The following is a 27,299-nucleotide window of genomic DNA, read 5'->3' as shown; positions in this document are numbered from 1 at the left end:
TGGGTTTGAGAGGGTGACCAGCTTTAAGTTCCTCGGCAAACACATCACCAGGATCTCACGTGGTCTGTACATACTGGCTGTGTGGTGGAAAAGGCACAACAGTGCCTCTTTCACCTCAGACGGTTGAAGAAGTTTGGTATGGGCCCCCAAATCCTAAGAGCTTTCTACAGGGGCACAATTGAGAGCATCCTGACTGGCTGCATCACTGCCTGGTACGGGAACTGTACCTCCCTTAATCGCAGGATTCTGCAGAGAGTGGTGCGGACAGCCCAGCACATCTGTAGATTTGAACTTCCCACTATTCAGGATACTTACAAAGACAGGTTTGTAAATAGGGACCGAAGATTAATGGGGACCTGAGTCACCCCAACCACAAACTGTTCCAACTGCTACCATCGGGGAAACAGTACCGCAGCACAAAAGCCGGGACCAATAGGCTGCGGGACAGCTTCTTCCACCAGGCCATCAGACTGATTAATTCACACTGATACAACTGTATTTCTATGTCATACTTGCTGTCCTGTTGTACATACTATTTATTATAAGTTACTATAAATTGCACATTAGATGGAGATGTAACAAAAAGATTTTTACTCCTCATGTATTTGAAGGATGTGAGTAATAAAGTCAGTTCAAATTCAAGAGCTTAAGAGGCTCTCAAGCACACAGATGGAGAGAGAATGGAGGGATATGGACATTATGCTGGAGGGGGATTAGCTTACTTAATTACAAGTTAGATTTACTTGACACAAAATCATGGGACTATGGAACTGGGTTATGGAGTGTGTGGGGATGGTGTCACTGAGTGAGAGGATCAGATCTGATAGGGATTATGGATCAGGAATTAGAAATAGCTCTAATGCACACACACAAAATGCTGGAGAAACTCAGCAGGTCAGGCAGCATCTATGGAAATGAATACACTGTCGACACTTTGGGCCAAAACCCTTCGTCAGGACTGGCAAGGAAAGGGGCAGAAGCCGGAATAAGAAGGTGGGAAGGGGAAGGGGTCCAGACTGGCGGGTTACAGGTGAGATCGGGTGAGGGGCAAGGTGGGTGGGCGGGGAGTAAAGTCAGAAGCTGGGAGGTGATTGGTGGAGGAGATAAAGGGGTAAAGAAGAAGGAATCTGATACGAGGGGAGAATGGACCAAAGAAGGAGGAGGAGCACAAGAGGGAGGTGATGCAGAAGAGGAGAGAGAGGGTAACCAGAATGGGGAATTTAAAAAAAAGAGAAGGAGATAGAAATTACCGGAAGTTAGAGAAGTTAACCTCCTTGCCATCAGGTTGGAGGCTACCCAGATGGAATATGAGGTGTTGCTCCTCCAATCTCACCGTGGCAGTAGAGGAGTGAGTGGGTCGACATGTTGGAATGGTAAAGGGATGATGGATTAAAATGGGTGACCACCGGGAAGTCCCAGCCGTTACGGCGGACAGAGCAAAGGTGCTGGACGAAGCAGTTCCCCCCTCGTTCCCTGAAATTGTCAACACAAGTAGATAGGGTTGTCTCACCAATGTGGAGGAGGCGTCGCTGGGTGCACTGGAGACAGTATGATGGAGACCGGTGAAGTATCGCCTCACCTGGAAAGACTGCTTTGAGTTCTGCATGGTGGTGAGGGAGGAGGTGATAGGGTAGGTGTCACACTAGCAGTAAAACGATCCCTTTTGGGACCAGTTTTGAGAATATACCCACACTGAGGAACTCAAGGCATAGCTTGTCAAACTTCTCCTGTTCAAAATGCCTCTCACTTTGCTGAAGATCCCATCTTGTTGTTCAGGGTTAAGTGATAGGGAGATCAGTGGGGAGGGACGGGTGGACGAGGGAGACACACAGAGAGGAATCTCTGCAGAAAGCGGAGATACCACTAGTATCCTAGTGGTAGGATACTAAATCTCTTCAATCCGCTTCCTGTCACACATCAGGTCTCATCAGTATTTAAGCAGGGCCCGTGTTGTCCCACTGTTCTGTAACCAACAGCATCTAATAACCATGGATGAGAACCGACAAAAAAAATCAGAGCAGGAGTGAGCCACCCGGTTCCGTTGAGCTCCACGCTGGACATCGTGGCCTCTACTCTCCAGTACCCTTCCTATGGTACTATGGTCCAATGTTCGATACCTCAGCCATGAATACATTCAATATCTTGGCCTCCATCTCTCTCAGGGACTGAAATTCCAAAGACATGAAGACACTGATGTACGGTGTTTGCCCTTTGTTCCCTGAAATCGTCAACACAAGTAGATAGGGTGGCTTAAAATAATGGTATATGGCCCACTGGCCTTCATCACATCATGAACTACCGCACAGTAGAAGTCCAGTGTTGTGTAGACTTATTCCACGGTCAGTCTAACCCTTAGGCATATTATCCAAATGCCTAAGAGTTTCTTTAATGTTCTTAATATATCACCCCACCCCCCGAAAGGGTGTTCCATACACCCACATGCTCTGCGCAACAAGAACTTCTGACATCCATTCCCTCTGCTCGTATTAGTCGTTTCTGCGCTGAGAAAAAGCTGCTGGCTACCCACCCGCTCGAGCTATGCCTCTATCAAGTTGCCTCTCATCTTCCTTCGCTCCTCGCTCAATCTATCCTCATAAGGCATGTTCCCTAATCCATGCATCACCCTGATCCATCTCCTCTGCACCCTCTCTGAACCTTTCACATCCCCGATTTAATATCCTGATGTTAACCCTGATTCTGCCTCTCCCCCCAATACTTTCCTGCAATCATCTTAAAATTATTCCTCCTCCTAATAGCCATTTCCACCCTGGGAAAAAGTCTTATCCACTCTATCTGTGTCTCTTATCATCTTGTACACCTCTATCAAGTCACCTCTCATCCTCCTTCACTCCAGAGAGAAAAGCCCTACCTCTCTCAGCCTAACCTCATGAAATGTGCTCTATAATCCAGGCAGTATACTGGTAAATCTCTTCTTAAAGCTTCCAGGCCCTTCCTATAATGAGGCAACCAGAACGCAGCACAATATTCCAGAGCCAACGTTTCGGGTCAAGACCCTTCACCAGGACTGGAGGGGAAGGGGATAGAAGCCAGAATAGGAAGGTGGGGAAGATAACTCCAACTTATTATGTCTTCTTCCCCATCCTTTCTGGTCCTGGTGAAGGGTTTTGGCCCGAAACATAAACTCTTGATTCCTTTTCCCAGATGCCGCCTGACCTGCTGAGTCCCTCCAGCATTTAGTTTGCGTTGCTCTGGATTTCCAGCAGCTGCAAGATCTCCTGTGTTCACAATATTCCAAATGTGGTCCAACCAGAGTGTAATAGAGTTGCAACATTACCTCACGCCTCTTGAATTCAGTCTCCTGACCAATGAAGACCAGCACACCATACACCTGGTTAACCACCCTATCAACTTGCGCGGCAACTTAGAGGGATCTATGGACGTGGACCTCAGGATCCCTCTGTTCCTCCACCCTGCTGTCATTAACCCTGCACTCCACCTTTAAATTCAACCTTACGAAGTGAATGACTGCGCCCTTCTCCAGGCTGAACTTCATCTGCCACTTCTCAGCCCAAGCTCTGCATCCGCCCTTAAAGACCACAGCCCCACCATCGTTGTGGTGAGTATGTCCCCACTCTCAGTGAGGGTTGACCCAGTTTCTCTTCGTAGGGAGGGCACGAAGACCTTGGGAGTAATAAGAACAGATTGCTGGGAATCCTGATTACTCTTGACCTGCGACTTGAGGCCTTTCACCTCAGACGCCCAGAAAAGCCTCCACTCAAGCCTGCCCGTTGACGTCAGAGGAGTATTGGGAGGAAGAGGAGAATATTTCAGCTCTTAAGGGCAGGATTTTGGGTGAGGGAGGGTGTGCCGGCGGATGGGGGGAGGCAAATCTCTGAGTGGTTTATAAAGTCACGCCCAGCTCTCTCCGGCCACGCACGGTCCGGCGGCTCAGAGGTCGGGGTGGAGGGTGGGTAGGAGGAGGAGGAGGAGGAGGGGGTCGCGAAGTGAGGGAGATGACGGAATCCTGGAACGTGGTGGGGTACGCGGCACGCCGGAGATATGACGAGGAGGAGACCACGCGGGGCAGCGTTTTCACCTACACTAACACCAATTCCACCAGGGGTAAGTGATGGGGGGGGGGGGGGGCACGTAACCAGGAGGGTCAGCCACGTCCCAGCAGAAGGCCACCTCATCCCTCTCACCCTGCACATTGCTTCATGAAATGTCTGGCCCTCAGAGAGGGCATTCGGTCCTTACCACTCCTCATACCCCACGTACGACTCCTCCGACTGTCCCTCACGCCCCACCTCGTTCCCCTGGTGCCCTGAAAGCCACTACTTCCCTGTCCCTCGCTGTGGAATCAATACTCACATTTGCCCTGGTCCCCTGAACATCACTCAAGAAGAAGAGGGGGGGGGGGGGGAATCAGCCCGGCTTCCTGCTCCCCATCACTGCCCAGTAACCCCTGGATTAGAGAAAATGAGGGAGAGGGGCGGGGAATTCAGCCAGGGTTCCTGGATGGATCTATGATGTTAGGGAACATGCTGACGAGATATTGACTCTGCCTCGACCCCCATCATTTGATTTTACAAGGGACTGGTTAGTGAAGTGGTGGTCATGTGGGGAGCTGGGGACTCCCTGCCTTCATTGACGGGAAAATACTCATGCACTGTGCCTCATCTCTCTCTCCCTCCCTCTCTGCACCACACCTGCTCTCCATCTGCAACCCCCTACTCCCAATCTTTCCCCCACCTTAATCCCTCCATTTCATCGCCTTCCCACCCCACAACCCTGCCTCCTGTTCACCACTTCCCCACCTTTCTCACTACTTTCTCCACCTCCTCACTCCACCCCACACCCCCTAACTCTCTCCCCACACCTCATACCTCCTCCACCCCCTTCTTGTCCTCTCCCTCCTCCTCCATCCTACTTCTGCCACCTTTTACCCTCCCTCCCTGCACTGCACCCCCTGCCTCCACAGGCCCGTTTGAGGGCCCCAACTACCACATAGCCCCGCGCTGGGCCTACAACCTGACCAGCTGCTGGATGGTGGTAGTGGTCATTGCCTCGGTCTTCACCAATGGCCTGGTGCTGGTCTGCACCTGGAAGTTCAAGAAGCTACGGCACCCGCTGAACTGGATCCTGGTGAACATGGCCGTGGCCGACCTCGGCGAGACCCTCTTCGCCAGCACCATCAGCATCTGCAACCAGATCTTCGGTTACTTCATCCTCGGCCACCCCATGTGCATCTTCGAGGGCTTCACCGTCTCCGTCTGCGGTGAGGCCTCCCATCCCCTCGGTCCTAGGCTGGGGTGGGGTATTTTGGGGTTAACTGAGATGCGGGCGGAGTTGGGAGGTTGGGGCATGGTGAGGGCAGGCTTGGGTGTCAGGGTGGAGATGAGGGTTTTGGGGTAACCGTGAGGAGGTGAGGATAGAGAGTTGGGAGGTCAGGGTGCATACAAGAGATTTGAGGTAACCACGAGGAGATGAGGGCGGAGTGGAGGTCAGTATTGGCATGAGAGATATGTAACCTCGAGGAGATGAGGGTGGAATTAGGGGTCAGGGTAGGATGAGAGTTCTGGGTTAACTGTAAGGAGTTGAAGACAGAGCTGGGCAGTCAGGCTGGGGATGAGGGTTTTGGGATAATTGTGAGAAGTTGAGGGCAGAGTTGGGGGTCAGGGTGAGGATAAAGGTTTTGGGGTAACTGTGAGAAGAGTTGGGGTGGGTATGAGTGTTTTGGGGTAACTAAGGAGTTGAGGACATGGTTGGGACTGAGGACATTGGCACGCGTTTTGGGGTAACTGTGAGAAGAGTTGGGTGTTGAGGTGGGAACAAGGGTTTGGGGGTAACTGGGGAGACGAGGACAGGTTTGTTGAGTAAGAGGGGTTTTTGGTGAAGCTGCTTGGAGATGGTGGCAGGGTTGTCAATGGGACAAGCTGTGTTGGTGACATTGTTGTTCCTTTGCCAGGTATTACAGCTCTCTGGTCACTGACAATCATTGCATGGGAGCGCTGGGTGGTCGTCTGCAAACCATTCGGGAACGTCAAGTTCGACGGGAAGTGGGCCTCTGCTGGCATCATCTTCTCCTGGGCATGGTCCACCATTTGGTGTCTTCCCCCTATTTTTGGATGGAGCAGGTGAGAACCTTTGTCCACCCTCCCTGTCCTTACAGGGCCATCTATCTGAATCAGAATCAGACCATTGCTGCAATGGAACATACAGCACAGTACAGGCCCTTCGGCCCACAATGCTGTGCCAACTTGCTGAGTTGGTGGTGAGGAAGGCAAATGTAATGTAAGCATTTTGCGAGGACTAGAATACAGAAGCAAAGATGTAATGTTGAGACTTTACAAAGCACTGGTGAGGTCACACTTGATGTATTGTGAGCAGTTTTGGGCCCCTTAAATAAGAAAGGATGTGCTGACGTTGGAGAGCGTTCAGAGGAGGTTCACAAGAATGATTCCAGGAATGAAAAGGTTAATAAATGAGGAGCGTTTGATGGCTCTGAGCCTGTACGCACTTGAATCGAAACCAGTCGAATATTGAAAGGCCTAGATACAATGGATGTGGAGAGTATGTTTCCTATACTGGGGGAGTCTTGGACCAGAATAGAGGGATGTCCCTTTAGAACAGAGACGAGGAGGGATTTTTTAGCCAGAGTGGTGAATCTGTGGAATGCATTGCTACAGATGGATGTAGAGGCCAGGTCATTGGCGTATGTAAGATGGAGGCTGATAGAGAGGCTGATTAGTCAGGGCATGAAAGATTATGGGGAGAATGGGGTTGAGAGGGAAAATGGATCAGCCATGATGAAATGGTGGAGCAGACAATGGGCTAAATAGCATTATTCTGCTTCTATCTCTTGTGGTCCAACTTCTCAACATACTCTAACATCAATCTAACCGTTCCCTCCTACATACTCCACCAAATTTCTATCATCCGTCTCTTAAATGTCCCTAATGTTTCAGTTCTCCTGCCATCCCTGGCAGAGTGTTCTACACACCCACCTCTATCTGTGTGCGGTATCATTAAATTTGTTGCTTGGCAGTAGCAATACAGTACAAGTGACAACTACTGTAAGTTACAAGGAGAATACACGCAAGTACGGCAAACAGAGACTGAAATAGTGAGGTGATGTTCATGGGTTCCTGGGCCACCCAGAAGAAGCTGCTCCACATTAAATGTGTGTCTTCAGACTCTCATACCTCCTTCCAGCTGGTAATAGTGAGAAGAGGACATGCCTTGGATGGAGAGGGGCCTTCCCGATGGATGCCGCCCTCCTGACATTCCGCCTTTCGAAGATGCCCTTGACTTTTTGGTGGCTTATGCCCCTGATAGATCTGGCTGAGTTTACAACCCTCTGCGGCCCCTTGCGACCCTGTGCATCGCGGCCTCCATGCCGGACAGTCATACAACCTGCCACAAAGCTCTCCACAGTACATCTGCAGAAATTTTCCAGACACTTCGGTGACATAGCAAACCTCCCCAAACTCTTTGTCTCTTTCTCTTACTCTAACTCTCTCTCTCTCTCTTTCTATCACCTGTCTATCTAATTCTAACTGTCTATCTGTCCGTTTATCCACACATTTGTCTATCTATCTAATGGTCTATCTGTCCATTTCTATCTATTTATCTATTCATCTCTCCATGTACTTATCTAATTGTCTGCCTAGCTATCCATCTATCTATTTAACTGTCTATCTATGTCTATCCATCCATCTAACTGTCCGTCCATCCATCCATCTATCTATCCATCCATTTGTCTATCCATCTGACTGTCTAGCCGTCTATCAATCCGTCTATCTGTCCATCCATCCGTCTATCTGTCCACCTGTCTGTCTATTTATTTATCCATTTATCTATCTACCTACCTAATTGTCTATCTATCCATGTATCTGTCTGTCGTCTACCTAAAGATAAAACAGCACAGTAACAGGCCCTCCCAGCCCAATGAGCCCACGCCACTGAATTACAACCAGTTAACTCACTCACTAACCAGCTGGAGGAAACCCGCTGCGAGAGCGTCCACGCCCCCTGCAGGCAGCGGTGGGAATTGAATCTGGGTCGCTCAGCGGTAAGGTAGCCGCTCCATTACCAGCGCCTTGCAACGCTGGTTCGGGCCATTTAGCCCTCAATGTTGTGCCTATCTTCAATGCTAAATGCCCCCCTCCTGTCCCTTCATATTCACGTGTCAGTCTAAAAGCCTCTTAATCTCCACGAACACACACAAAATGCTGGTGGAACACAGTCGTCGGGACTGACTGAAAGGGTCTCGGCCCGAAACATCGACAGCGCTTCTCCCTATGGATGCTGCCTGGCCTGCTGTGTTCCACCAGCATTTTGTGTGCGTGTTGCTTGAATTTCCAGCATCTGCAGATTTCCTCGTGTTAATCTCCACTAAACTGCCTGCTTCCCCTGCACTCTACAGTTATAGGCTCTTCAACATTTACAACCTTGAGATTCGTCTCATTCCAGGCACCCGTAAAACACTGCCGAACCCGTTCAAAGAAAACGCCCCCCCCCCCCCCACAAGACGATTCAAACGTGCGTTAAAAACAAGAACGAAGTGCGCGAACAGGTAACGCAGAGACCATTGAACATCCAAATGCGGAGCCTCTTAAAAAAAAACAGGCGCCCACGGCCACAAGCCGCGGAGGAAAGTGAAGCTGGTCCGGGAACCACAGCCGCATAGTTCGGCGCAGTGTCGAGTGCAGGCCGTAGCCGCAGATCCGTTTCCGCGCCGAGGCGCCTCAATCAAATCGCGCAACAAGTCGAGCGCGAAGAGGACACTAGACACCAAACCACAGCCGAAAGCGAGTTCACAGCCACAGGCCACCGAGGCGATCTAATCTTGCAGCGCTGGAGCCAAGACTCCTTTACGTTCCACTAAGTTATTTAAAAAGAAGCAAACAATAGCACTTTCTATAGATGTACCAGGGGAGAGCATTCTGACAGGCTGCATCACTGGGGCTACTGCACAGGACTGAAAGAAGCTGCAGAGGGTTGTAAATCTAGGCAGCTCCATCTTGAGCACTAGCCTACAAAGTACCCAGGACATCTTCAAGGAGCGGTGTCTCAGAAAGGCAGCGTCCATTATTAAGGACCTCCAGCACCCAGGGCATTGTAGCGGTGTGCTACACACAGTGCTGAAATAACGACACGGAGTCGGTGAGCTGCAGTTGCAAAAGTGGTTTATTCAAACTTCGCGGCCTCGCTTTAAAGCCTTCCTGATCCCGCCCTCCCCGGGCGGGAACGCTGTAGGGGGCGCGTATTCACAGTCCCGTCCCGCGCGCGGGCTTTTCCCCTTGCTGGTGAAGCAGGCTTGGCGCCCCCTTTGGGACCGGCCTCAATGCCGGCGCACGCCGCTTTGTGAGCCGGTTCGAGTGCGCTGGGAAGTGGGTCGCCACATAACCCCCCCCCCCCCCCAGAACCGGCGATACACCCCCCAATGTCCACAGTCTGGGTCGGACTCTGTTTGGGAGGTCTGCCTCTGCGCCGCGGTGCCTGAATCTCGACCGGCTGCGCCAAGTCCACATGGGCCGGTTTGAGTCGGTCCACCGTGAAAACCTCCTCTTTCCCCTCAATGTCCAGCACGAATGTGGACCCGTTGTTTCTGATCACCGTAAACGGCCCCTCGTAGTGCCGCTGTAGCGGTGCCCGATGTCCGCCCGTCGTACAAAAACGAACTTACAGTTTAGCAGGTCTTTGGGTACGCAGGTCGGGTTCTGCCCATGCTGTGAAGTCCGTACGGGGGCCAGGTTACCGAGCCTCTCACGTAGTCTGCCCAGGACTGCTGCGGGTTCTTCCTCTTGCCCCCTTGGGGCTGGTATGAACTCTCCTGGGACGACCAGGGGTGCTCCGTACACCAACTCGGCCGACGAGGTGTGCAGATCCTCTTTGGGCGCCGTGCGGATTCCGAGCAGGACCCAGGGAAGCTCGTCCACCCAGTTAGGCCCTTTGAGGCGGGCCATGAGAGCCGACTTCAGGTGACGGTGGAAACGCTCCACTAGTCCGTTCGACTGTGGGTGGTAGGCAGTTGTGTGGTGTAGCTGTGCCCCCAAAAGGCTGGCCATAGCTGACCACAGGCTGGAGGTGAACTGGGCGCCTCTGTCGGAGGTAATGTGGGCCGGTACACCAAAGCGAGATACCCAGGTGGCAATTAGTGCTTGGGCGCAAGATTCGGAGGTGGTGTCGGTGAGCGGGACCGCCTCTGGCCATCTTGTGAACCGGTCCATGATAGTCATGAGGTGCCGCTCTCCTCGCCACACTGGCAGGGGGCCCACGATATCCACATGAATGTGGTCGAAACGCCGGCGGGTGGGGTGGAACTGCTGCGGCAGAGCTTTGGTGTGCCGCTGCACCTTGGCTGTTTGGCAGTGCATGCACGTTTTGGCCCATTCACTGACCTGCTTGCAGAGTCCGAGCCAAACGAACCTGTTGGCTACCATCCGGACGGTTGTCCTGATGGAGGGGTGCGCTAAGTTGTGAATGGAGTCGAAAACGCGCCGCGGCCAGGCTGCCGAGACGACGGGGCGGGGTTGGCCGGTGGTGACGTCACAGAGTAGGGTCCTCTCACCTGGGCCTACGGGGAGGTCCTGGAGCTGCAAACCGGAGACTGCGGTCCTGTAACTAGGGATCTCCTCGTCTGCCTGCTGCGCCTCCCCCAGCGCTTCATAGTCTACCCCCGGGACAGGGCTTGGATATTAGGGCGGGAGAGGGCGTCCGCCACGACATTGTCCTTTCCCGAGACATGCCGGACATCCGTCGTGTATTCGGAGATGTAGGACAGATGTCGCTGCTGGCGGGACGACCAGGGGTCGGATGCTTTCGTGAACGTAAAGGTAAGAGGTTTGTGGTCCGTGAACGCGGTGTAGGGCCTACCTTCTAAGAAGTACCTGAAATGCCGGATTGCCAGGTATAGCGCCAACAATTCCCCGTCGAAAGCACTGTATTTGAGCTCCGGTGGCCGTAGGTGTTTGCTGAAAAACGCCAGGGGTTGCCAGCGACCCTCGATGAGCTGTTCCAGCACCCCACCGACTGCCGTGTTAGATGCGTCCACTGTGAGGGCGGTAGGGACGTCTGTTCTGGGGTGCACTAGCATCGCGGCGTTTGCCAAGGCTTCTTTGGCTTTAATGAAATCAGCGGCGGACTCCTCGTCCCAGGTAACGTCCTTGCCCTTACCCGACATCAGGGCGAACAGCATGATTCGGGCAGCTGAAGGGAGGAAGCGGTGGTAGAAATTCACCATACCCACGAGTTCCTGAAGGCCTTTGATTGTATTGGGTCGGGGGAAATGGCGGACCGCGTCTTCCTTGGCGGGCAGAGGGGTTGCCCCGTCTTTAGTAATCCTGTGGCCCAGGAAGTCGATGGTGTCGAGCCCGAACTGGCATTTGGCCGGGTTGATTGTTAGGCCGTATTCACTCAGTCGGGCGTAGAGTTGACGGAGGTGGGACAGATGCTCCTGACGACTGCTGCTGACTATGAGGATGTCGTCCAAATAGATGAAAGCGAAGTCCAGGTCGCGTCCCACCGCGTCCATTAACCGCTGAAACGTCTGAGCGGCATTCTTTAGGCCGAACGGCATGCGGAGGAACTCGAAAAGGCCGAACGGGGTGATGAGTGCCGTTTTGGGGACGTCGTCCGGATGCATCGGGATTTGATGGTATCCCCGGACGAGGTCCACCTTGGAGAAGATCCGTGCGCCGTGCAGGTTTGCTGCAAAGTCCTGAATGTGCGGCACAGGGTAGCGGTCCGGTGTTGTAGCCTTGTTCAGCCTGCGGTAGTCGCCGCATGGTCTCCAGCCCCCTGTTGCTTTGGGCACTATGTGCAGGGGGGAGGCCCATGGGCTGTCGGACCGCCGAATGATCCCCAATTCCTCCATTCTCTTGAACTCCTCCTTCGCCAGTCGGAGTTTGTCCGGGGGAAGCCTTCGAGCATGGGTGTGGAGGGGTGGTCCTTGTGTCGGGATGTGGTGCTGTACGCCGTGTCTGGGCATGGCTGCCGTGAACTGCGGCGCCAGAACCGATGGGAAATCCGCCAGGACTCTGGTGAAGTCGTTGTCGGACAGCGTGATGGAGTCTAGGTGTGGGGCCGGCAACTGGGCTTCACACAGGGAGAACGTTTGAAAGGTCTCGGCGTGGACCAGTCTCTTCCTTGGCAGGTCGACCAGTAGGCTGTGAGCTCGCAAAAAATCCGCTCCCAGGAGCGGTTGGGCTACGGCGGCCAGTGTGAAGTCCCACGTGAACCGGCTGGAGCCGAACTGTAGCCGCACCGTACGGGTGCCGTAGGTCCTTACTGTGCTGCCGTTCGCTGCCCTCAGGGCTCTGTTGCGGGTGTCGTAACTCGTCGGAGGTAAGACGCTGATCTCGGCTCCGGTGTCGACCAAAAATCGGCGTCCCGACCACTTGTCCCAGACATACAGGAGGCTATCCCGATGGCCAGCCGCCGTAGCCATCAGCGGCGGCTGGCCCTGGCGTTTCCCGGGAACTTGCAGGGCGGGCTTCTGTGCCCCACCGCTGGTGGTAGAAGCACCATTGTTCGTTGGTCTCCTCACTCAGACCTCTGGGGTTAGCGGGCTCTGTGGCCGGGCCTGGTCTGGTCTGCTGCTGGGAGCGTGGCCTGGTGATCTGTGTGACTGACGCCCCACTCACCTTCTTGGCTTTCCACAGCACGTCCGCCCGGGCTGCCACCTTCCGGGGGTCGCTGAAATCCGCGTCGGACAGCAGCAGGCGTATGTCCTCGGGCAGCTGCTCCAGGAACGCCTGCTCAAACATGAGGCAGGGCTTGTGTCCTCCCACCAGGGAGAGCATCTCGTTCATCAAAGCCGACGGTGGCCTGTCCTCCAAACAATCCAGGTGCAGTAAGCGGGCAGCTCGCTCGCGCCGTGAGAGTCCGGAAGTCCTTATGAGCAGGGCTTTGAATTCTGTGTATTTGCCGTCCTCCGGGGGAGACTGTATGAACTCCTCAACCTGGGCGGCTGTCTCCTGGTCGAGGGAGCTCACCACGTAGTAGTAACGTGTGGCCTCCGAGGTTATCTGCCGAATGTGGAATTGGGCTTCTGCTTGCTGGAACCACAGGTGAGGTCGCAGCGTCCAGAAGCTTGGCAGTTTGAACGAAACGACATGAACAGATGCGGCGTCGGTCATCTTCGGCCCAAATATCGTTTGGGCCGTCGGGGTCACCAATTGTAGCGGTGTGCTACACGCAGCGCTGAAATAACGACACGGAGTCGGTGAGCTGCAGTTGCAAAAAGAGGTTTATTCAAACTTCGCGGCCTCGCTTTAAAGCCTTCCTGTTCCCGCCCTCCCCGGGCGGGAACGCTGTAGGGGGTAAATGCGTATTCACAGTCCCGTCCCGCGCGCGGGCTTTACCCCTTGCTGGTGAAGCAGGCTTGGCGCCCTCTTTGGGACCGGGCTTTGTGAGCCGGTTCGAGTGCGCTGGGAAGTGGGTCGCCACAACATGCCCTTTTCTCACTGTTACCATCAGGGAGGAGGTACAGAAGCCTGAAGGCACACACTCAGCTTCTTCCCCTCTGCCATCCGATTCCTAAATAGACATTGATCCCGTGAACACCACCTCACTTTTTTGTAAGTATATAGTACTTCTGTTTTTTTTTGCATGAGTTTTAATCTATTTAATATACATAGGCTGTATAAAGCATACTGAATAAGATCTATTTATTTTTTCTTCTATATTATGTATTGCATTGAATTGCTACGAAATGATCAAATTTCACACCGCATGCCAGTGATAATAAACCTGATTCTGATTCCTTCCCCTCACCTCTCTACACCAGATCTCTCCCCGCACCTCTCTACACCAGATCTCTCCCCACACCTCTCTACACCAGATCTCTCCCCGCTTGTCTTTCAGTCCCGATGAAAGGTCTTGGCCTAAAGCAGCAACTGTCCACCTCCCCCCACAGATGCTGCTGTTATTTTCCTGATTCCGGGGGTGGGGGGGTGGGGGGGTGGTCCTTCCAGAAGTCAAGAGAGGCGAGCAGACTTAATTCTTAACGGGCGCTGATTTTAAAGTACAAACAAACATGTGAATACTAGGCAAACTCAGTGGGGAGCTGAGAAGCAGAACACAAAAAGCAACGAGGGTGAAGATGAAAGGATTCAGCCTCTGAAATATCCATCACCTTGACAGTCGAGATAAGGGAAAATTCCTTCGGGAAAATAAACCAATCAAAGGTTGCACAGTTACACCACATGGGTAATGTGTAAGCACTTAGCAATGGCAAAAATGGAAAGATCCAGTCTATGTAATTGCTATACCGCCTCCTGCCAGTAAAAAGAGACGAATCATCATTTACCGTGAAAAATACACGAGTTTGCGAAAAGTACAGGTGATTAAACTAGAACGAAAGTATACATGTTAAACTACAATGTTCCTTTCCCCGTCTTGTGGCACATCGGGTGGCATTTTTTGCTATTTCTGTAGCATTTGGCTATTTTTTTTTACAAGGCCGAGGCTGGGTCAGCCGGATTTGAACCCAGGGCCATTGTCAGCTAAACTGCACCATTCGTCTTTCTCCAACTCATCTGGTAGCTTACACAAAGTCTTAGAACAGCAGTGGTTTCCAACGCTGCCAGATCCGCTGTGTCCCTCCAGCAGCCCTTTTCAGAGACTCCAGAGATCTTGCAGGCGCTGGAAATAGAGTCATCGAGACGTAGAAAAGTGCGGCGCAGGGACAGGCCATTCGGCCCTTCTAGCTCCCTTCTGGAGCAACACGTACAAAATGCTGGAGGGACTCGGCAGGTCAGGCAGCGTCTATGGAGGGGAATTAACAGTCAGCAGGTTTGGGCTGAGGCTGCTCATCAGGACTGGAGAAGGAAGGGGGAAGACACCAGAATAAGGGGGAGGGGATGGTATTATGTATGTGATATTTCAATAATATTAGAGTAATCTTGGGTATTTATAGTTTGATTAATTGTTCATTTAAATAGTTAATTATGGGTTCTAAGTGAAAATCCATGACTTGCTTACATCACCACGCTACCACTCCATCGTGTGTGCTTCGTTATAAGTAAAGACGAAGCCAGACCTGTATTCCCGGACTCCCGCATCTTCATCTGAATTAATTTAACGTTCTGGAGTTACAAAACGTACCGGAAGGCGTGCAGGCCGTCAGGTGGTAGGTGAGACCAGGTGAGGGGGAAGGTGGATGGGGAGATGAAGTGAGAAGCTGGGATGTGATGGGTGGAGGAGGTAAGAGGGCCGAAGAAGGAAGAATCAGATTGGAGAGGAGAGTGGACAATGGAAGAAAGGGAAGGGGGGGGACCAGAGGGAAATTTGGGCAGGAGGGGAGAAGAGAATGGGGAATAGAGAAAGAGAGGAGAAGGAGAGGGAAAAATTACCAGAAGTTGGAGAATTCATTGTTCATGCCATCAGATTGGGGGCTGCCGAGATGGAATATGGAGTGTTAATCCTCCAGCCCAAGTTTGGCCTCATCATGGCAGTAGAGGACATGTCGCAATGGGGCTGGGAAGTCAAATTGAAATGGGTGGGCCACCAGGGGACGCTGAGAAGGATTTTTTAAAAAAATCAGCATGGGAGTGCTGGGCCAAATGGCCTGTTTTTTGGCCAAGTTCTGACGAAGCATCTCAGCTCGAAACGTGGATGGTTGCTGCCTGCTGTGTTGAGTTCCTCCACTGATTTTTGTGAATCGATAGAGTTGGATGGCGACAGATAGCAACTCCTCCCGGGGCGGGGAGTGGGAGTTGTGGCTCTGCCCGTGTCCTGGAGTGGGAGTTGTGGCTGAGCCTGTGTACTGGAGTGGGAGTTGTGGCTCTGCCCGTGTCCTGGAGTGGGAGTTGTGGCTGAGCCCGTGTCCTGGAGTGGGAGTTGTGGCTCTGCCCGTGTCCTGGAGTGGGAGTTGTGGCTGAGCCCGTGTCCTGGAGTGGGAGTTGTGGCTCTGCCCGTGTCCTGGAGTGGGAGTTGTGGCTGAGCCCGTGTCCTGGAGTGGGAGTTGTGGCTGAGCCCGTGTCCTGGAGTGGGAGATGTGGCTGAGCCCGTGTCCTGGAGTGGGAGTTGTGGCTGAGCCCGTGTACTGGAGTGGGAGTTGTGGCTGAGCCCGTGTCCTGGAGTGGGAGTTGTGGCTGAGCCCGTGTCCTGGAGTGGGAGTTGTGGCTGAGCCCGTGTCCTGGAGTGGGAGTTGTGGCTGAGCCCGTGTCCTGGAGTGGGAGATGTGGCTGAGCCCGTGTCCTGGAGTGGGAGTTGTGGCTGAGCCCGTGTACTGGAGTGGGAGTTGTGGCTGAGCCCGTGTCCTGGAGTGGGAGTTGTGGCTGAGCCCGTGTCCTGGAGTGGGAGTTGTGGCTGAGCCAGCTCGGGCTGTCTGACTCTCTGCCTTCTCGCCAGGTACTGGCCTCACGGGCTGAAGACCTCGTGCGGACCAGACGTATTCAGCGGGAGCACGGACCCCGGGGTCAAGTCCTACATGATCACCCTGACCGTCACCTGCGCTGTCCTCCCCCTCTCGGTCATCATTATCTGCTACCTGCAAGTCTGGATGGCCATTCGATCGGTGAGGGGACGGCAGGGAGGGTGGCCACGGGTGTACAATGCTCTCTCTCTCACACACACACACACACACACACACACACACACACACACACACTCACACTCACACGGTCATGCTCGCGCTCGCGCACGCGCACGCTCACGCTCACGCACACGCACACGCACACGCACACGCACACGCACACTCACACACACGCACACGCACACTCACACTCACATACACACACACGCACACTCACACTCACACACACGCACACACACACTCACACTCACACACACACACTCACATACACTCACACTCACAGGCACACTCACACTCACATACACACACACACTCATACACACACACACACTCATACACACACACACTCACACATGCAGATAGACAGACACACACGCAAACAGACACAGACATGCATGCACATGCAGACACACACACATAGAGTCTCACCCTATGTGAGGGACAGAGAGGTGTGTGAGGCAGGGAGGGGAGTTGGGACCAGTTGAGGCGTGCGGGATGGGGTGGTGTGAGACAGGGAGTTGAGAGGGACTGGGTTGTGTGAGGGACTGGGGGGTGTGAGGGACTGGGAGGTGTGGAGTGAGGGATTGGGAGGTGTGAGGGACTGGGAGGTGTGGAGTGAGGGACTGGGAGGTGTGGAGTGAGGGACTGGGAGGTGTGGTGTGAGGGACTGGGAGGTGTGAGGGACTGGGAGGTGTGGAGTGAGGGATTGGGAGGTGTGGTGTGAGGGACCGGGAGGTGTGGAGTGAGGGATTGGGAGGTGTGGTGTGAGGGACCGGGAGGTGTGAGGGACTGGGAGGTGTGGAGTGAGGGATTGGGAGGTGTGGTGTGAGGGACCGGGAGGTGTGAGTGTCCGGGAGGTGTGGAGTGAGGGACCGGGAGGTGTGAGGGACCGGGAGGAGTGAGGGTCCGGGAGGTGTGGAGTGAGGGATTGGGAGGTGTGGAGTGAGGGATTGGGAGGTGTGGTGTGAGGGACCGGGAGGTGTGAGGGACTGGGAGGTGTGGAGTGAGGGATTGGGAGGTGTGGTGTGAGGGACCGGGAGGTGTGAGTGTCCGGGAGGTGTGGAGTGAGGGACCGGGAGGTGTGAGGGACCGGGAGGTTTGAGGGTCCGGGAGGTTTGAGGGTCCGGGAGGTTTGAGGGTCCGGGAGGTGTGAGGGTCCGGGAGGTGTGAGGGACCAGGAGGTGTGAGGGTCCGGGAGGTGTGGAGTGAGGGACCGGGAGGAGTGAGGGTCCGGGAGGTGTGAGGGTCCGGGTGGTGTGAGGGTCCGGGAGGTGAGGAGTGAGGGACCGGGAGGTGTGAGGGACCGAGAGGTGTGAGGGTCCGGGAGGTGAGGAGTGAGGGACCGGGAGGTGTGGAGTGAGGGATTGGGAGGTGTGGTGTGAGGGACCGGGAGGTGTGAGGGACTGGGAGGTGTGGAGTGAGGGATTGGGAGGTGTGGTGTGAGGGACCGGGAGGTGTGAGTGTCCGGGAGGTGTGGAGTGAGGGACCGGGAGGTGTGGAGTGAGGGACCGGGAGGTGTGAGGGACCGGGAGGTTTGAGGGTCCGGGAGGTGTGGAGTGAGGGACCGGGAGGAGTGAGTGTCCGGGAGGTGTGAGGGACCGGGAGGTGTGGAGTGAGAGTCCGGGAGGTGTGAGGGTCCGGGAGGTGTGAGGGTCCGGGAGGTGTGGAGTGAGGGACCGGGAGGTGTGGAGTGAGGGTCCGGGAGGTGTGGAGTGAGGGTCTGGGAGGTGTGGAGTGAGGGTCCGGGAGGTTTGAGGGTCCGGGAGGTGTGAGGGACCGGGAGGTGTGGAGTGAGGGACCGGGAGGAGTGAGGGTCCGGGAGGAGTGAGGGTCCGGGAGGAGTGAGGGACCGGGAGGTGTGAGGGACCGGGAGGAGTGAGGGTCCGGGAGGTGTGAGGGTCCGGGAGGTGAGGAGTGAGGGACCGGGAGGTGTGAGGGACCGAGAGGTGTGAGGGTCCGGGAGGTGTGAGGGTCCGGGAGGTGAGGAGTGAGGGTCCGGGAGGTGAGGAGTGAGGGACCGGGAGGTGTGAGGGACCGGGAGGTGTGAGGGACCGGGAGGTGTGAGGGTCCGGGAGGTGTGAGGGACCGGGAGGTGTGAGGGTCCGGGAGGTGTGAGGGACCGGGAGGTGTGAGGGACCGGGAGGTGTGAGGGTCCGGGAGGTGTGGAGTGAGGGACCGGGAGGAGTGAGGGACCGGGAGGAGTGAGGGTCCGGGAGGTGTGAGGGTCCGGGAGGTGTGAGGGTCCGGGAGGAGTGAGGGACCGGGAGGTGTGAGGGACCGGGAGGTGTGGAGTGAGGGACCGGGAGGAGTGAGGGTCCGGGAGGTGAGGAGTGAGGGACCGGGAGGTGTGAGGGTCCGGGAGGTGTGAGGGTCCGGGAGGTGAGGAGTGAGGGACCGGGAGGTGTGAGGGACCAGGAGGTGTGAGGGTCCGGGAGGTGTGAGGGACCGGGAGGTGTGAGGGTCCGGGAGGTGTGAGGGACCGGGAGGAGTGAGGGTCCGGGAGGTGTGAGGGTCCGGGTGGTGTGAGGGTCCGGGAGGTGAGGAGTGAGGGACCGGGAGGTGTGAGGGACCGAGAGGTGTGAGGGTCCGGGAGGTGTGAGGGTCCGGGAGGTGAGGAGTGAGGGACCGGGAGGTGTGAGGGACCGGGAGGTGTGAGGGACCGGGAGGTGTGAGTTTCCGGGAGGTGTGAGGGACCGGGAGGTGTGAGGGACCGGGAGGTGTGAGGGTCCGGGAGGTGTGAGGGACCGGGAGGTGTGAGGGTCCGGGAGGTGTGGAGTGAGGGACCGGGAGGAGTGAGGGACCGGGAGGAGTGAGGGTCCGGGAGGTGTGAGGGTCCGGGAGGAGTGAGGGACCGGGAGGTGTGAGGGACCGGGAGGTGTGAGGGACCGGGAGGTGTGAGGGTCCGGGAGGTGTGGAGTGAGGGACCGGGAGGAGTGAGGGACCGGGAGGTGTGAGGGACCGGGAGGTGTGAGGGTCCGGGAGGTGTGGAGTGAGGGACCGGGAGGTGTGAGGGTCCGGGAGGAGTGAGGGACCGGGAGGTGTGAGGGACCGGGAGGTGTGAGGGACCGGGAGGTGTGAGGGACCGGGAGGTGTGAGGGTCCGGGAGGTGTGGAGTGAGGGACCGGGAGGAGTGAGGGTCCGGGAGGTGTGAGGGTCCGGGAGGTGAGGAGTGAGGGACCGGGAGGTGTGAGGGTCCGGGAGGTGTGAGGGTCCGGGAGGTGAGGAGTGAGGGACCGGGAGGTGTGAGGGACCGGGAGGTGTGAGGGTCCGGGAGGTGTGAGGGTCCGGGAGGTGTGAGGGACCGGGAGGTGTGAGGGACCGGGAGGTGTGAGGGTCCGGGAGGTGTGAGGGTCCGGGAGGTGAGGAGTGAGGGACCGGGAGGTGTGAGGGACCGGGAGGTGTGAGGGTCCGGGAGGTGTGAGGGACCGGGAGGTGTGAGGGTCCGGGAGGTGTGAGGGACCGGGAGGTGTGAGGGACCGTGAGGTGTGAGGGTCCGGGAGGTGTGAGGGTCCGGGAGGTGAGGTGTGAGGGTCCGGGAGGAGTGAGGGACCGGGAGGTGTGAGGGACCGGGAGGTGTGAGGGACCGGGAGGTGTGAGGGTCCGGGAGGTGTGGAGTGAGGGACCGGGAGGAGTGGAGTGAGGGACCGGGAGGAGTGAGGGTCCGGGAGGTGTGAGGGTCCGGGAGGTGTGAGGGTCCGGGAGGAGTGAGGGACCGGGAGGTGTGAGGGACCGGGAGGTGTGAGGGTCCGGGAGGTGTGGAGTGAGGGACCGGGAGGAGTGAGGGTCCGGGAGGTGTGAGGGTCCGGGAGGTGAGGAGTGAGGGACCGGGAGGTGTGAGGGACCGGGAGGTGTGAGGGTCCGGGAGGTGAGGAGTGAGGGACCGGGAGGTGTGAGGGTCCGGGAGGTGTGAGGGACCGGGAGGTGTGAGGGTCCGGGAGGTGTGAGGGACCGGGAGGTGTGAGGGTCCGGGAGGTGTGAGGGACCGGGAGGTGTGAGGGACCGGGAGGTGAGGAGTGAGGGACCGGGAGGTGTGAGGGACCGAGAGGTGTGAGGGTCCGGGAGGTGTGAGGGTCCGGGAGGTGAGGAGTGAGGGTCCGGGAGGTGAGGAGTGAGGGACCGGGAGGTGTGAGGGACCGGGAGGTGTGAGGGACCGAGAGGTGTGAGGGACCGGGAGGTGTGAGGGTCCGGGAGGTGTGAGGGACCGGGAGGTGTGAGGGTCCGGGAGGTGTGAGTGACCGGGAGGTGTGAGGGTCCGGGAGGTGTGGAGTGAGGGACCGGGAGGAGTGAGGGACCGGGAGGAGTGAGGGTCCGGGAGGTGTGAGGGTCCGGGAGGTGTGAGGGTCCGGGAGGAGTGAGGGACCGGGAGGTGTGAGGGACCGGGAGGTGTGGAGTGAGGGACCGGGAGGAGTGAGGGTCCGGGAGGTGAGGAGTGAGGGACCGGGAGGTGTGAGGGTCCGGGAGGTGTGAGGGTCCGGGAGGTGAGGAGTGAGGGACCGGGAGGTGTGAGGGACCAGGAGGTGTGAGGGTCCGGGAGGTGTGAGGGACCGGGAGGTGTGAGGGTCCGGGAGGTGTGAGGGACCGGGAGGAGTGAGGGTCCGGGAGGTGTGAGGGTCCGGGTGGTGTGAGGGTCCGGGAGGTGAGGAGTGAGGGACCGGGAGGTGTGAGGGACCGAGAGGTGTGAGGGTCCGGGAGGTGTGAGGGTCCGGGAGGTGAGGAGTGAGGGACCGGGAGGTGTGAGGGACCGGGAGGTGTGAGGGTCCGGGAGGTGTGAGGGACCGGGAGGTGTGAGGGACCGGGAGGTGTGAGGGTCCGGGAGGTGTGAGGGACCGGGAGGTGTGAGGGTCCGGGAGGTGTGGAGTGAGGGACCGGGAGGAGTGAGGGACCGGGAGGAGTGAGGGTCCGGGAGGTGTGAGGGTCCGGGAGGAGTGAGGGACCGGGAGGTGTGAGGGACCGGGAGGTGTGAGGGACCGGGAGGTGTGAGGGTCCGGGAGGTGTGGAGTGAGGGACCGGGAGGAGTGAGGGACCGGGAGGAGTGAGGGTCCGGGAGGTGTGAGGGTCCGGGAGGTGTGAGGGTCCGGGAGGAGTGAGGGACCGGGAGGTGTGAGGGTCCGGGAGGTGTGGAGTGAGGGACCGGGAGGAGTGAGGGTCCGGGAGGTGTGAGGGTCCGGGAGGTGAGGAGTGAGGGACCGGGAGGTGTGAGGGTCCGGGAGGTGTGAGGGTCCGGGAGGTGAGGAGTGAGGGACCGGGAGGTGTGAGGGTCCGGGAGGTGTGAGGGACCGGGAGGTGTGAGGGTCCGGGAGGTGTGAGGGACCGGGAGGTGTGAGGGACCGGGAGGTGTGAGGGTCCGGGAGGTGTGAGGGTCCGGGAGGTGAGGAGTGAGGGACCGGGAGGTGTGAGGGACCGGGAGGTGTGAGGGTCCGGGAGGTGTGAGGGACCGGGAGGTGTGAGGGTCCGGGAGGTGTGAGGGACCGGGAGGTGTGAGGGTCCGGGAGGTGTGAGGGTCCGGGAGGTGAGGTGTGAGGGTCCGGGAGGAGTGAGGGACCGGGAGGTGTGAGGGACCGGGAGGTGTGAGGGACCGGGAGGTGTGAGGGTCCGGGAGGTGTGGAGTGAGGGACCGGGAGGAGTGGAGTGAGGGACCGGGAGGAGTGAGGGTCCGGGAGGTGTGAGGGTCCGGGAGGTGTGAGGGTCCGGGAGGAGTGAGGGACCGGGAGGTGTGAGGGACCGGGAGGTGTGAGGGTCCGGGAGGTGTGGAGTGAGGGACCGGGAGGAGTGAGGGTCCGGGAGGTGTGAGGGTCCGGGAGGTGAGGAGTGAGGGACCGGGAGGTGTGAGGGTCCGGGAGGTGTGAGGGTCCGGGAGGTGAGGAGTGAGGGACCGGGAGGTGTGAGGGTCCGGGAGGTGTGAGGGACCGGGAGGTGTGAGGGTCCGGGAGGTGTGAGGGACCGGGAGGTGTGAGGGTCCGGGAGGTGTGAGGGACCGGGAGGTGTGAGGGACCGGGAGGTGTGAGGGTCCGGGAGGTGTGAGGGTCCGGGAGGTGAGGAGTGAGGGACCGGGAGGTGTGAGGGACCAGGAGGTGTGAGGGTCCGGGAGGTGTGAGGGACCGGGAGGTGTGAGGGTCCGGGAGGTGTGAGGGACCGGGAGGAGTGAGGGTCCGGGAGGTGTGAGGGTCCGGGTGGTGTGAGGGTCCGGGAGGTGAGGAGTGAGGGACCGGGAGGTGTGAGGGACCGAGAGGTGTGAGGGTCCGGGAGGTGTGAGGGTCCGGGAGGTGAGGAGTGAGGGACCGGGAGGTGTGAGGGACCGGGAGGTGTGAGGGACCGGGAGATGTGAGGGTCCGGGAGGTGTGAGGGACCGGGAGGTGTGAGGGACCGGGAGGTGTGAGGGTCCGGGAGGTGTGAGGGACCGGGAGGTGTGAGGGTCCGGGAGGTGTGGAGTGAGGGACCGGGAGGTGTGAGGGTCCGGGAGGAGTGAGGGACCGGGAGGTGTGAGGGACCGGGAGGTGTGAGGGTCCGGGAGGTGTGGAGTGAGGGACCGGGAGGAGTGAGGGTCCGGGAGGTGTGAGGGTCCGGGAGGTGTGAGGGTCCGGGAGGAGTGAGGGACCGGGAGGTGTGAGGGACCGGGAGGTGTGAGGGTCCGGGAGGTGTGGAGTGAGGGACCGGGAGGAGTGAGGGTCCGGGAGGTGTGAGGGTCCGGGAGGTGAGGAGTGAGGGACCGGGAGGTGTGAGGGTCCGGGAGGTGTGAGGGTCCGGGAGGTGAGGAGTGAGGGACCGGGAGGTGTGAGGGTCCGGGAGGTGTGAGGGACCGGGAGGTGTGAGGGTCCGGGAGGTGTGAGGGACCGGGAGGTGTGAGGGACCGGGAGGTGTGAGGGTCCGGGAGGTGTGAGGGTCCGGGAGGTGAGGAGTGAGGGACCGGGAGGTGTGAGGGACTGGGAGGTGTGGAGTGAGGGATTGGGAGGTGTGGTGTGAGGGACCGGGAGGTGTGGAGTGAGGGATTGGGAGGTGTGGTGTGAGGGACCGGGAGGTGTGAGGGACTGGGAGGTGTGGAGTGAGGGATTGGGAGGTGTGGTGTGAGGGACCGGGAGGTGTGAGTGTCCGGGAGGTGTGGAGTGAGGGACCGGGAGGTGTGAGGGACCGGGAGGAGTGAGGGTCCGGGAGGTGTGAGGGACCGGGAGGTGTGGAGTGAGGGATTGGGAGGTGTGGAGTGAGGGATTGGGAGGTGTGGTGTGAGGGACCGGGAGGTGTGAGGGACTGGGAGGTGTGGAGTGAGGGATTGGGAGGTGTGGTGTGAGGGATTGGGAGGTGTGGTGTGAGGGACCGGGAGGTGTGGAGTGAGGGATTGGGAGGTGTGGTGTGAGGGACCGGGAGGTGTGAGGGACTGGGAGGTGTGGAGTGAGGGATTGGGAGGTGTGGTGTGAGTGTCCGGGAGGTGTGGAGTGAGGGACCGGGAGGTGTGAGGGACCGGGAGGTTTGAGGGTCCGGGAGGTTTGAGGGTCCGGGAGGTGTGAGGGTCCGGGAGGTGTGAGGGACCGGGAGGAGTGAGGGACCAGGAGGTGTGAGGGTCCGGGAGGTGTGGAGTGAGGGACCGGGAGGAGTGAGGGTCCGGGAGGTGTGAGGGTCCGGGTGGTGTGAGGGTCCGGGAGGTGAGGAGTGAGGGACCGGGAGGTGTGAGGGACCGAGAGGTGTGAGGGTCCGGGAGGTGAGGAGTGAGGGACCGGGAGGTGTGGAGTGAGGGATTGGGAGGTGTGGTGTGAGGGACCGGGAGGTGTGAGGGACTGGGAGGTGTGGAGTGAGGGATTGGGAGGTGTGGTGTGAGGGACCGGGAGGTGTGAGTGTCCGGGAGGTGTGGAGTGAGGGACCGGGAGGTGTGGAGTGAGGGACCGGGAGGTGTGAGGGACCGGGAGGTTTGAGGGTCCGGGAGGTGTGGAGTGAGGGACCGGGAGGAGTGAGTGTCCGGGAGGTGTGAGGGACCGGGAGGTGTGGAGTGAGAGTCCGGGAGGTGTGAGGGTCCGGGAGGTGTGGAGTGAGGGACCGGGAGGTGTGGAGTGAGGGTCCGGGAGGTGTGAGGGTCCGGGAGGTGAGGAGTGAGGGACCGGGAGGTGTGAGGGTCCGGGAGGTGTGAGGGTCCGGGAGGTGAGGAGTGAGGGACCGGGAGGTGTGAGGGTCCGGGAGGTGTGAGGGACCGGGAGGTGTGAGGGACCGGGAGGTGTGAGGGACCGGGAGGTGTGAGGGACCGGGAGGTGTGAGGGTCCGGGAGGTGTGAGGGTCCGGGAGGTGAGGAGTGAGGGACCGGGAGGTGTGAGGGACTGGGAGGTGTGGAGTGAGGGATTGGGAGGTGTGGTGTGAGGGACCGGGAGGTGTGGAGTGAGGGATTGGGAGGTGTGGTGTGAGGGACCGGGAGGTGTGAGGGACTGGGAGGTGTGGAGTGAGGGATTGGGAGGTGTGGTGTGAGGGACCGGGAGGTGTGAGTGTCCGGGAGGTGTGGAGTGAGGGACCGGGAGGTGTGAGGGACCGGGAGGAGTGAGGGTCCGGGAGGTGTGAGGGACCGGGAGGTTTGAGGGTCCGGGAGGTGTGGAGTGAGGGACCGGGAGGAGTGAGTGTCCGGGAGGTGTGAGGGACCGGGAGGTGTGGAGTGAGAGTCCGGGAGGTGTGAGGGTCCGGGAGGTGTGGAGTGAGGGACCGGGAGGTGTGGAGTGAGGGTCCGGGAGGTGTGGAGTGAGGGTCCGGGAGGTGTGGAGTGAGGGTCCGGGAGGTTTGAGGGTCCGGGAGGTGTGAGGGACCGGGAGGTGTGGAGTGAGGGTCCGGGAGGTGTGAGGGTCCGGGAGGTGAGGAGTGAGGGACCGGGAGGTGTGAGGGTCCGGGAGGTGTGAGGGTCCGGGAGGTGAGGAGTGAGGGACCGGGAGGTGTGAGGGTCCGGGAGGTGTGAGGGACCGGGAGGTGTGAGGGTCCGGGAGGTGTGAGGGACCGGGAGGTGTGAGGGACCGGGAGGTGTGAGGGTCCGGGAGGTGTGAGGGTCCGGGAGGTGAGGAGTGAGGGACCGGGAGGTGTGAGGGACTGGGAGGTGTGGAGTGAGGGATTGGGAGGTGTGGTGTGAGGGACCGGGAGGTGTGGAGTGAGGGATTGGGAGGTGTGGTGTGAGGGACCGGGAGGTGTGAGGGACTGGGAGGTGTGGAGTGAGGGATTGGGAGGTGTGGTGTGAGGGACCGGGAGGTGTGAGTGTCCGGGAGGTGTGGAGTGAGGGACCGGGAGGTGTGAGGGACCGGGAGGAGTGAGGGTCCGGGAGGTGTGAGGGACCGGGAGGTTTGAGGGTCCGGGAGGTGTGGAGTGAGGGACCGGGAGGAGTGAGTGTCCGGGAGGTGTGAGGGACCGGGAGGTGTGGAGTGAGAGTCCGGGAGGTGTGAGGGTCCGGGAGGTGTGGAGTGAGGGACCGGGAGGTGTGGAGTGAGGGTCCGGGAGGTGTGGAGTGAGGGTCCGGGAGGTGTGAGGGTCCGGGAGGTGAGGAGTGAGGGACCGGGAGGTGTGAGGGTCCGGGAGGTGTGAGGGTCCGGGAGGTGAGGAGTGAGGGACCGGGAGGTGTGAGGGTCCGGGAGGTGTGAGGGACCGGGAGGTGTGAGGGTCCGGGAGGTGTGAGGGACCGGGAGGTGTGAGGGACCGGGAGGTGTGAGGGTCCGGGAGGTGTGAGGGTCCGGGAGGTGAGGAGTGAGGGACCGGGAGGTGTGAGGGACTGGGAGGTGTGGAGTGAGGGATTGGGAGGTGTGGTGTGAGGGACCGGGAGGTGTGGAGTGAGGGATTGGGAGGTGTGGTGTGAGGGACCGGGAGGTGTGAGGGACTGGGAGGTGTGGAGTGAGGGATTGGGAGGTGTGGTGTGAGGGACCGGGAGGTGTGAGTGTCCGGGAGGTGTGGAGTGAGGGACCGGGAGGTGTGAGGGACCGGGAGGAGTGAGGGTCCGGGAGGTGTGAGGGACCGGGAGGTTTGAGGGTCCGGGAGGTGTGGAGTGAGGGACCGGGAGGAGTGAGTGTCCGGGAGGTGTGAGGGACCGGGAGGTGTGGAGTGAGAGTCCGGGAGGTGTGAGGGTCCGGGAGGTGTGGAGTGAGGGACCGGGAGGTGTGGAGTGAGGGTCCGGGAGGTGTGGAGTGAGGGTCCGGGAGGTGTGGAGTGAGGGTCCGGGAGGTTTGAGGGTCCGGGAGGTGTGAGGGACCGGGAGGTGTGGAGTGAGGGTCCGGGAGGTGTGAGGGTCCGGGAGGTGAGGAGTGAGGGACCGGGAGGTGTGAGGGTCCGGGAGGTGTGAGGGTCCGGGAGGTGAGGAGTGAGGGACCGGGAGGTGTGAGGGTCCGGGAGGTGTGAGGGACCGGGAGGTGTGAGGGTCCGGGAGGTGTGAGGGACCGGGAGGTGTGAGGGACCGGGAGGTGTGAGGGTCCGGGAGGTGTGAGGGTCCGGGAGGTGAGGAGTGAGGGATTGGGAGGTGTGGTGTGAGGGATTGGGAGGTGTGGTGTGAGGGACCGGGAGGTGTGGAGTGAGGGATTGGGAGGTGTGGTGTGAGGGACCGGGAGGTGTGAGGGACTGGGAGGTGTGGAGTGAGGGATTGGGAGGTGTGGTGTGAGGGACCGGGAGGTGTGAGTGTCCGGGAGGTGTGGAGTGAGGGACCGGGAGGTGTGAGGGACCGGGAGGTTTGAGGGTCCAGGAGGTTTGAGGGTCCGGGAGGTGTGAGGGTCCGGGAGGTGTGAGGGACCGGGAGGAGTGAGGGACCAGGAGGTGTGAGGGTCCGGGAGGTGTGGAGTGAGGGACCGGGAGGAGTGAGGGT

The 27,299-nt window shown here is 58.9% G+C and overlaps 1 protein-coding gene across 1 annotated transcript in view; it reads left to right on the top strand.

The window, feature by feature from the left end:
• The first annotated feature begins 3,922 nt into the window (after nt 1-3,922).
• LOC140716002 (red-sensitive opsin-like) overlaps nt 3,923-27,299 on the top strand; it is a 34,934-nt gene continuing 11,557 nt past the window's right edge. Inside the window, exons 1-4 of the mRNA XM_073028635.1 lie at nt 3,923-4,083; nt 4,943-5,239; nt 5,930-6,098; nt 16,324-16,489. Of these exons, the coding sequence (XP_072884736.1) occupies nt 3,975-4,083; nt 4,943-5,239; nt 5,930-6,098; nt 16,324-16,489 (741 nt within the window). The 5' untranslated portion in view covers nt 3,923-3,974. The remainder of the gene's footprint in view (nt 4,084-4,942; nt 5,240-5,929; nt 6,099-16,323; nt 16,490-27,299) is intronic.

The sequence above is a fragment of the Hemitrygon akajei genome, chromosome 24 (genome assembly GCF_048418815.1).
Source record: "Hemitrygon akajei chromosome 24, sHemAka1.3, whole genome shotgun sequence".
Classification (NCBI taxonomy): Eukaryota; Metazoa; Chordata; class Chondrichthyes; order Myliobatiformes; family Dasyatidae; genus Hemitrygon; species Hemitrygon akajei.
This window is presented reverse-complemented; position numbering and strand designations above follow the sequence as displayed.